The following is a 10,933-nucleotide window of genomic DNA, read 5'->3' as shown; positions in this document are numbered from 1 at the left end:
AAGGGAGGTTGGTAGGTTAGTAAGGTAATCAAAAGTTATGGGGAGAAGGCAGGAGAACGGTGTTGAGGGTGAAAATAAATCAGCCATGATAGAGTAGTGGAGCAGATTCTGTGGCTGAATTATTTAATTCTGCTCCTTTGTCTTATTTCTGATTAGTGCTGCTTGGGTCAGCAAAAGTAGTTTCTCCCTATTCCTAGCAAAACCCCTGATAATGTAATAACTTTGAATAAGTCTCTTAATCTCCTCTTGAGCTTTGATCTTCAAGGATGATCGGACCGTCCAGACATGGCTTTAGCCTCTCATCCTCCTAATTACCTCTTCAAGAAAAAGCGTTAAAAGAAAACTAGAGACCAATTAGTTTAATTTCAGTAGTTTTATTGAAAAATGCCTCTTTTGTTTCAGAAATAAATAGGAAATTTAGGCTGTGAAATTCACAATCTGCAGTTACAAATACGAAGCAGCAAATCTATATCCATAGGCTTGCAAAGATTCCAACTGCATTCTAGTTTCCGAAAACACTATATTCTGGTAGAAGTTCCATACTAAATATACATCAGACATGCTTTTCCATCATCTTTTGTAACAATTCTGCTGAGAACCAGCACATTTACACTTAAAAGTATTAAAGTCTTAATGTAACAAATAGTTGTAAGCAGTGTTAAGTACTGTGTCTGGTAGGTACAATGAATCTATTAGTACCCTCTTTAAGAGTGTGTTGCTCTTAACTTTTGATGTAACCAGCCGATACACTTGTAAGATAAAGTAAAATATTCCTATAAGCTTATAACTTAAAATACAGGTGCACTATATAATTACTGGAATGTATTGACAAGCTTGTCTTTAGTTAATTGTCGCTATTGTTCAAACAGCACTTGAGAAGTGTTAACAGTGGGGTAAAGGCTCATAGTAACCATTGTGGATGTGGGCATAATGGGGGCAGTTGAAAATGGGAACGAGACTATGGCGTGGATTGATGAGGGAAAATGCTTTGGATTTTTAAAAAATATTTTGAGAAAACTTTTTTGGGGTGCTTTTGGGTGATTTAGAATGAACGGGGATGCAGTTAAAATCAATCTATGTAGACTGAGAATAACAACAAGGATGTGTTAGAAGGCAAAAGCATATACACAGTTAGATGAAAGTAACAGGTGAGTGAGCAAAAAGTGTGTTTGTTTGCTAGGCTTGTGTACAGGAATGCCGCTTTACAAATGATGACAAGGAGGATAGGGAGGGCTAATATCATTGCCATAGTTACAACATAAGAAAGCTTACCATTGTTTTTAACAATATGATTTTTAGAGTAAGCTTTAATGCATTTTATGTAGTGGAAATTATTGTGTGGATTCCAACTACTCCAATGCCATAATGTTACATGATGTCACGTAAAACAGTCCCATATTTGACATATAGGGTGATATATATGTCACATGATACTGATAACAACATGTTGGTCCGTATTTCTGGAGTCCACATCACTGGGTACATTTAAAGCGGAGATTGATAGGTTCTTGGTTAGTCAGGGTGTCAAAGGTTACCGTGAGAGGGCAGAGGAGTGGAATCAAAAGGGATAATAAATCAGCCATGATGGAATGGCAGGGAAGACTTGATGGGTTGAAGGGACTAATTCTGCTCCTATACCTTATGGTCTTATGATTTATGATGTATCTACTATTTTCAATAAGGCAGAATTCTTTGCTTTCTTTGTGAAATAATTTTATGTCAGATATAAACCTATTACTGAACATTCATAAATCAAGCCATGAATACTCTCTAGCTAATCATTCAAAAATTAAATGATCAAAAACACAGAAGCTTCTGCAGATGTGGTTGTGGTAATAAGGCACAGATTGTAAATTCAACCAGATTTAATGCCTCTTCATGCCTCTCCCTTCTTTTGGAACAAAGATGGACGGTCCTCATGATTGCATTCGACTAAATCCAGGCGACTGAATTTCACTTTCAATTTGGTCGATCTCTTCATCCTCTCCCCTTGCTATGGGAACAACATGGGTTTCTGGACGGTAAGGTTGTCCGTATTGTCCTGGTTGGAAATATGGGTCTCATATATCAAACACTATAATTGGCAGCCTACCAGTCCTCACACTTACACGTGTACACAACATGTTGGATACAAAATCTTACAACACATTCATTTTTTTATATATATATATGTTTACATTTTTTGCATATTTTGATTTACACCCCTTGAAAATGAGTCTTTTGCACAATTATACTATTTTCTCACAAAACACTGGGGAATAATAGAATTGCTTTTTAAAAAATCATCGGTAAGATTTGTTAAGACATTTCTTTCTTGCAGGATAAATGAATTTGTGGAAACAGGAACTGAACATGAAGCATAACCAATGCTACATTTTTAAGCTAGGGCAGCTTAAATCATGCAATGCAGTATTAGATCTTCGAAGTTAACCATTTTACGTACGTCTCAGCATAGTCAATGCTAATAACACATAGTCTGATTTCAGCTGCCCAAAGCTATTGAAGAAGACCCAATAACAGCAACATGAAAATGATAGCAGTTTTAAATAATGACTGTCATGGGGAAAATGGTGGGGGGTGGTGGGGGGGGAGGGAGGTGGAAAGAAACGCAAGGTAGCTGTGAAAAAAGAGCGGACAGAAAGTAGGAACAGTGTTGGATCCTTTGCTAAAATGTGGGGGTATAATTTCACAAATCCTGCTATCCAGTGAGAACTTAGCTCAACTGGAACATAGATGAGAGGAAGGAGTGACTCCTTGTCCTACCGTTTGTCTGCGGATGGCTCCCTACCAGAAAGCAGGAATTGAAAATTCAGACTGAGGATTTGTGGTATGTTGCTACATTATTACCAACTGTGCAGTTGGAAAAACCACAACAGCAAAGCCACTTGATTTCTTTTCCCTGTTGATCTTGTGAGCGGCACCTACAAGTATGCAAACTTTATCTAGCTAAACCATAATATTTTAAATACATATATATATATAGTGACGTTCATGAAGTCTGAAATAAGTTATTTTTACCTCACTCCCACTGCACCCCCACCCCCTTGTGCCCCCAGGTCCATCATCCACTCACAGAAAGATTTTGATACGAAATTTGTCTAGGCCAGGAACAAATACTGACATTAACTGATCGGCTGACTGTTTTATATTCCATCCAAAGTTCTCTTGCACCAGAACCGACAGCCGATATGCGATTGCGCATCATGGACTACCAAAGACAAATTTCACACCCCGCTATAGTTCTATGATTCTTTCCATTTTTGCATCATTTTTTGGGCGATGTCCTTTAATACAAAAGATGGTTACTTTCTAAAGCTGATAGCATGTAGTAGGCCTAAACATTTAATACACGACACAGCTCGTGTTGGACGTGATTCAGTTTGAACCATTTAAATGCCACAATTAGTTATTTACAGAAACAATACGACAAAATAGTTTGAACATTCCGAGCTAAGAAACTGTGTTTTTTTTTGTTTGTTGCTTGGAAAATAATACAACCCCCATAGGGTTAGTTGTAAGTTTAAGCCTTGTTGGTGTGTGAAATTTCTTTTTTTTTTTTGTTTGCTTCACGATGAAACAGTCTTAAATGGGCAGGCATCTCTGGCGTCTGTTTCATGTATAGGACTGCGAGCTCGCTTAGTTTAGTAGGTGTGTTTTTCTCTCTCTCTCCTTATGAAGAACTGGTGGTCAACAGAGTTCGTTAAATCAACTCCTGGTGAATTTTCCAAAAAGGCTCATTTCTTATTAAGATCGGGAACAAATATTTCAGAAACAGGACTTTTCGGTTTTTTGTAAGCATCATGAGTATCTAGTAAAATTTATCCGGAACCTGAAACAGGTTAAGAATGAAGTTAGTTTTGGGAAAAAGAACTAGATATATATCCATATATTGTTTTCTTTTTTTATTTTGCAGTGGTGAATAAACAAGCTATTTCTAATTTATTATTCAGAAAAAAATGAAACACATCACTTTCACGACATTTAGACCTTTATCACATTTGGGAGGAGGATTAATTTTCTCTGTGGGTGATAATTCCAGTCAGTCCTTTATCTGCACTGATTGGGTTGTATCACAAAACTCAGTAGAAGTACTGCACTGAGAAAATTAAAATCCCTTTTATTGATGTTTTAATTGTATTTATTTCCTAAATTGCAATCTTTTTTTTGTTATTGATATTACATGAAAAAGTTGCCAACTTGGTTAGATCTGTTTTTAGTGAAATTATAGAATTAATTTGTTTTCAATATCTGGTTATATTTTAGTTATACTTCTAAAAACACAGACTTTGCTACTTCTGTGTTAAATTTATTATTCTTAGGAGTGATTATAGTTGTAAGGCGAATATATTTTACTGTCTGTTTGGGGATTCATCTGCAAAGTTTCATAATATAGTACCATTTATTTTTTCACAATGGATGTGGCTTTCTTTGATGAATAGATCATATTCAGCCCAATCTATCAATCTGTCTATCTACATGTCTGTCTGTCTATCTGTTTATCTATCTATTTACAGATACAGTGCAGAATAGGTCCCTCTGGCCATGTCGCCCAGCAACCACCGATTTAACCCTAACATAACTACGGGACGATTTCAATGACCAATTAGCCTACCAGCTCTTATGTTTTTTGGACTGTGGGCCAAAACTGGAGCACAGAAGAAAACCCATGCCTTCATTGGGGAGAATTTACAAACTCCTTACAGGGGACACAGGGACTGAACTCTGACGCCCCGAGCTGTAAGAGCTTCACGCTACAGTGGTGCCCTCTTTGACCTAGAGTATCACCATTTGTCTGCTTGAGGGAGGTCAGGCATCGGGGAAACAAAAGTCCTGAACTGAGTGGACAGGGAAGGGAAAATTCTTAACATGTTTAAGTCTGTGGGTCCAGGTTTTTAGAATTCAGGAGAGGAGAACTGCTTTCACTCAGAGGGTTGTCAGCTCTGGAATTTTCTACTCCAGGGAATATTCCTCTTACAGAACCAACATCAAGAGCTCCTTGGACCCTAAGGGAAACCAAGTTATTTGGGAAAGACTGCTTGAAGAATCTGCCATGCTCATATAGAAAGAGGACTGCTATTTCTTACATATTTACTTCTAAAGCTTCAACGGGAAATTAATTGAATCTTAATTTGGAGATAGGATGATGAGAATCAGAAAGACCTATTTGGACAGTAGTGTAAGGAAGTCCTGTATGCTTAGAATTAGCAGGGGAGGAGACACTCTGTATACAAATATTTTGCGGTGAGGGAAACTTTGTACCCATGGAACTTGCAGGGGAGGAGCACATGGTCAGTAGGAGTAAGATAGCAATGAGAAAGTACTGCACTGAGTTGATGATGGGAAGATATTAAGTTGTCACCTATTTTCACTTTCTATCATTGACTTAAAGGAACAAGATAGCTGAAACCCATTATCGTTGGAGCTTGGGAAAAAGAGAGGTGATCTTATTGAATCGTAGTGGGGCTGCTGGTAAGTGGATGCGGCTGGAACGAGCTGCCAGCACCAGTGGTGCATGTGAGCTCAATTTCAATGTTTGAAAGAAGTTTGGATAGGTACATGGATAGTAGGTTTAAGGAGGTCTCTGGTCTGGCTGCAGGTCAATAGAGTAGGCACAGGCTAGATGGGCCAAAGGGCTTGTTTCAGAGCTGTACTTTTCTATGATTCTAAATCTGAAACCTGCTGTTGGAAGTTGATGTAGCACAGCATTTCAGACGCATCTATACAGATACTCGGGTAAATAAGAGAGAGGCATAGAAGGATATGTAACTTGCACAAGCAAATGGGATTAGTGAAGATGTACACAAAGGTCAGTAGGGATCTATTGAGCTGAAAAGCCTGTTTCTGTGCTGGCTAACTTTATAACTCTATCAATCGCTGATGCTTCACTTCATCAGGGAATCTAGAATTAGGGAGCATAGTTTCCAAACTGTATGGGGGAAAGGCTAACTTTGACTCCTAATATTAAAAAGAGATAGCAAAAATTCAGGGCCACCATGTTCTGGTAAGGGTGCAAGTTTAGGGAACTTTGGTAAGCAAACGTTATTGACCTGGGAAAAAGTTTTAAAGAGCTTGGAAGTAGGTACAGAGGAGATGTTTTTTTTACACAGAGAGTGGTGGGTGCGTGGAACGGGCTGCCAGCAACGGTGGTGGAGGTGGATATGATAGGGTCTTTTAAGAGACTCCTGGATAGGTAGATGGAGCTTAGAAAAATAGGGCTGTGGGTAACACTAGGTAATTTCTAAAGTAAGTACATGTTCAGCACAGCATTGTGGGCCGAAGGGCCTGTAATGTGCTGTAGGCTTTCTATGTTTCTATATGACATTGATAGGCAAATACAACCATGAGATTCTCTTGATGAGGAAAGATGGTGGACATTAGGAAGAAATCAGAAGGACAAAAGGAGACCTCAACAGGTGGGGCATTGTGTTGTAAGTAAATTTTTGAGCGGTAGATAAAAGGTGGACAGCCAAAATCCCTTTTTTCTCTCAGAATGGGTGCATCTAAAACAAGAGCCCCTTGGTTTATTGTGAGATTTGAGGAGATTCTGAGAGAAAAGGTGTTTCTTCTCCCCCCCCACACACAATTTGTGGTTGATCTGGAACACGTCAGAGGAAGTAATAAGGACCACTTAGATCAAGTTCCACCCCCCTTTCTCTATTCCCACTCTGACCTTTCACCTCTTCTTACCTGCCTATCACTTCCCCTTGGGTTCCCTCCTCCTTCCTTTGCTCCTATCGTCCACTCTTTGGTCCTATCAGATTCTTTCTTCTCCAGCCCTTGACCTTTCTCACCCACCTGGCTTCACCTATCACCTTCCAGCTAGCCTCCTTCCCCTCCCCCTACCTTTTTAGTCGGGCTTCTTCCCCCTTCCTCCTTGGTCCTGAAGAAGGGTCTCAGCCCAAAATGTCGAATGTTTATTCTTTTTCATAGATGCTGCCTGACCTGCTGAGTTCCTCCAGCTTTTGTGCGTGTTGCCCTGGATTTCCAGCCTCTGCAGGCTTTCTCATGTTTGTCATTTAGATCAGGCATTCCCAACCTTTTATTATGCCATGGAGTTTTACCATTAACCAAGGGGTCCATAGAGCACAAGTTGGGAACTCCTGATTTAGACCGACACTTAAAAAGGCAGTTACAGAAGGAACACACACAAAGAGCTAGAGAAACTCAGCAGGTCAGGCGGTATCTATGGAAATGAATAAACAGTTCATGTTTCAGGACAAGCCCCTTCATCAGGACAGGACAGGAAGGGAAGGGAGAAGACGCCAGAATAAAAAGATGGTGGCGGGTGGAGGAAAAGGAGAAAGAGGGTAGACAGAATGTGATAGGTGATGTCAGGTGGCTAGGATCTAAAAGGATATGAATGTAATGTGGGCAATGGGGATTACTGTAAATGGGGAAAAAAGACTGGTACAGATACACCTTATATTCATTGGATAGGGGCATTGGGGCAAAGGGAGTCAAGAATGAAATATATTGATTTCACCAAAAGCACAATTTATGTTACTTAATAATGCACTTGTATACCAAAGTGGGTGGGGGTGGAGATGCCAAGCATTTACTTTAGAAAGCCACATCCATTTCCATTTTCTCCTGTCCTAATCATAAAGTTAAATACATATCAGATTTGGTGTAATGAGCATTTTATTAGCTCAAAGAAGCAATACAGATTAACTTCTTGTTAAATTGCTGTGGTGTGATCTCTTGTTGGTCCTCCCTCTAATTTGCTAAAAATAATAAATTATTGTTTAAATGAATTTAAGTTAGGCTCAGTTTAAACCAGTATTTATATTTCATTAAATTTAGTAAGGTTAGAATTATTTCTGGTTAAGGAATGTGAAATCTGCATTTCTGAAAATATTTAATTGAGGCTTTGGTTGAAAGAATTTTAACATTACAATTAAATCTTTACTAATTTGGGAGCAATCAAAAACAAATACGGGATGTGAAAAATCAGAAATAAAAACAAAATGTTGGAAATAAGAACACGAAAGATTGTGTAGTTGCTGGAAATCCAAAACAGCACACACAAAATGATGGAGGAACTCAGCAGATCAGGCAGCATCTGTAGAAATGAATAAATTCAGGAGATTCTGCAGATGCCGGAAATCCAGGACAATACACACAAAATGCTGGAGGAACTCAGCAGATCAGGCAGCATCTATGGAGATGAATAACCAGTCCTGATAAAGGATCTCAGCCAAAAACGTCAACTTTATTCATTGCCATAGATGTTGACTGACCTTCTGAGTTCCTCCAGCATTTTGTGGGTGCTGTCGGAAGCAAGGTGATGCACTTGTAGAAGAGGAGGATGCTTTGGTTTGATGGGGGACTTAAGACCAACAGAATTTGGAAAAGTTAGAAATCAAGTTGTCTTAAGTTACAGGAAAATAAAAACACTGCAGAGGACAAAAGTAATGGGAGGAGAGCAGGTGATGGTGCCAGCTGAGAGCAAGTATAGGAAGCAATAAAAATAGAAAATGAAGGAGAATGGAAGATAATAGAAAGTAAATGTTTAATCTTTGAGGTGCAAAACACTGCAGTTGTTAGAAATTTGAAACCAAAGAGAATATTGCATGTACTCAGCAGGTCAGACAACAACACTGTTAAAGTTGGTTAATGTCCTTTCAGCAAGACTGGCCAGTTATGTTACAGACTGGACAGACTTTCTCTACGAAAGGGGTTCCCAACCTTTTTTTATGCCATGGATCAATACCATTAAGCAAGGGGTCCATGGACCCCATGTTGAAATCCCTGATGGCTAGAACGAGATGCTTGGTATTTTAATTTTCCATCCATTCCCACTTTATGCCTTGGACCTCTCATTTTTATAATGAAACCTACCATGACCTTGAGGAGCATCGCCCCATCATTTGATTAGGCATATTACAACTCTCCAGGCTCAATTCTCAGATCTTCAGAATCAGATCTGCCTGCACATTGCCTGTATCCTTCCATTCCCTGCCTGTGCATGCACCTTCATGTCTGGTTCAGTGTATTCTTAAAACGATGGGCCCTCATTCTTGACATTTCAACCCGTCTCGCAATTTTATATACTTCTATCACATTGTCACCATAGCCTCTGGCACTTCAGCAAAAACAGTCCAAGTTCGTATGGTTGTTCACTGAGCTTGGAAGTTAGATCTCAGGTGTTTCATCACCAGCTGAGGTGATATCATCAGTGCACAAATTGAGTGTTGTTTCTGCAAAGAGCCCATGTTTATGGTGGTCTGACTCATCCAATATAAACACAAGCTCTCCGCAGAAACCACACTCCACTGATAATGGCACCTCAACTGGTGATGAATGTTCGCAATAATCTTCAGGCTCTGTGAACAACTCTAAAAATAAGCAACCAACCTGAGCAACCAGTCTTCCCTTTCACATCAAACAATCCAAGTTTATGCAACCTCTCATTGTACTTAGTAGCCTGCAATCCAAGCAGCCTCCCGGTGAACCTCTTCTGCACCTTCTCCAAAGCCTCAACATCTTCCTTACAGTGACCAGAATACTTTGGGGATCATCTCTCTGGCCAGCATGAAGAGATGGTTGAGAGGAACCAGTGGCAGACAGCAAAGAGACTACTCTGCAGATACTTCATTTGGATTGGTCCCTTTTCTTGAAGGCAGTAATGATTCTGACATTTATGAGGCCCTCTGATATATCCTCCTCTTCTCAAACATGGGAGAATAGGTTGTAAAATAATGCCACTTCCCATCTCTCATGTTTTAGAACTTCAAGGAATACCATCTACTCCCAAGACCCTCTATTTCTGTTGGCACTTTACTTCAATCATGTTTTGCTGGTCTGTTTTGGGAATGTGGCTAGTGTTTGCTATCGAACAGACTCAAGGACACTCATGTCCAGCAGCTTGAAGTGCGCCTTTCACTCTCATTGACTCATTTTCTGTTCCTGTTTTTCAACAGAGTTGGCGTCTTGTGTGTTTGGGCAGTAGATATTTTTGTTATGGCGTGCATACGAGTCTGCAATGTGTTGCAGGTTATTAGGAAGTTGCTAGATTTTACATATTATTTTCATCAACTATCTGTTCCTTGGGTCACAAAAGATGATATCTGTAACAAGAACATGCTCCAAGCATTTTATCAGCAGGAAGGGAACTGTTGGAGTTCACTTCCCCTATTCCCATCTTGCCAGTCATCTCTTTCCAGAGATTACATCTTTTTTTGTCCTTGGCTTTGAAGTCACGCATGAGGGCTAGTTTGCCTTTCTCTTGGGTAAACGTCAAAAGGTTTTTCAAAGTTGAGGTAGGTATCCTCCTTTGCGTTAGCCCTGCCTTTCAGCGGTTAAGCACATACACTGATAAACATAGCCTGCCGCTTCCACGTTAGAGTAAGTCACAACTTGTCCAATAGGAGAGTCACTAAGGTGCTAGACAGGGGTTTACAACCTTTTTTTATGCCATGGACCAATACCATTAAGCAAGGAGTCTGTGGACCCCAGGCTGGCAACCCCTGTGCTGGACAAACCACAGCAAGCCCCTCCCACACCAATCCACAAAGATGGAATTCCTCTTTCAGTTCACCCTTGCAGAAGAAGGGTTACCCTCCAGCATTTAGTGTGTTGTTCATGGGATACCCCAGCCTTGTTCATTAACCTGGCCATAAACTATCCATCATGGCTTATTTAGGGCAGAATTGTCAACACTAAATCATTTGACTTCCCAGGCTGGTTACCAGAGGAATGATGATTCTGTTCATTTTTGAAATGACCATAAATGTCCCAATATTCTAGTTTCCAAACTTCATATTGTGAAAGGAGATTACCTGTCCCAAATGGCCCAATACTCTAGTTCCCGAACTTCATAATGAGGAATGGAGATTACCTGGGCGGTATAAAAATCTAAATAAAGCTCTGCAAGTAATTTATAAGATTTAGATTACTAAAGCTTCTAGCTTACCTGAAACACGATGATTGT

The 10,933-nt window shown here is 39.8% G+C and overlaps 1 protein-coding gene across 3 annotated transcripts in view; it reads right to left on the bottom strand.

The window, feature by feature from the left end:
* Nucleotides 1-358: 358 nt before the first annotated feature.
* Nucleotides 359-10,933, bottom strand: part of col12a1a (collagen, type XII, alpha 1a) — a 393,755-nt gene continuing 383,180 nt past the window's right edge. For 2 of the 3 annotated variants that reach the window (XM_072264772.1, XM_072264774.1), the window contains one exon: nucleotides 359-2,041. In XM_072264772.1, coding sequence (XP_072120873.1) covers nucleotides 1,917-2,041 — 125 coding nt within the window. In that variant the 3' untranslated portion in view covers nucleotides 359-1,916. Of the gene's footprint in view, nucleotides 2,042-3,379; nucleotides 3,830-10,933 lie in introns of those variants that run through there. The other variant, XM_072264773.1, reaches the window with a different exon arrangement.

The sequence above is a fragment of the Mobula birostris genome, chromosome 8 (genome assembly GCF_030028105.1).
Source record: "Mobula birostris isolate sMobBir1 chromosome 8, sMobBir1.hap1, whole genome shotgun sequence".
NCBI classification, from domain to species: Eukaryota; Metazoa; Chordata; class Chondrichthyes; order Myliobatiformes; family Myliobatidae; genus Mobula; species Mobula birostris.
This window is presented reverse-complemented; position numbering and strand designations above follow the sequence as displayed.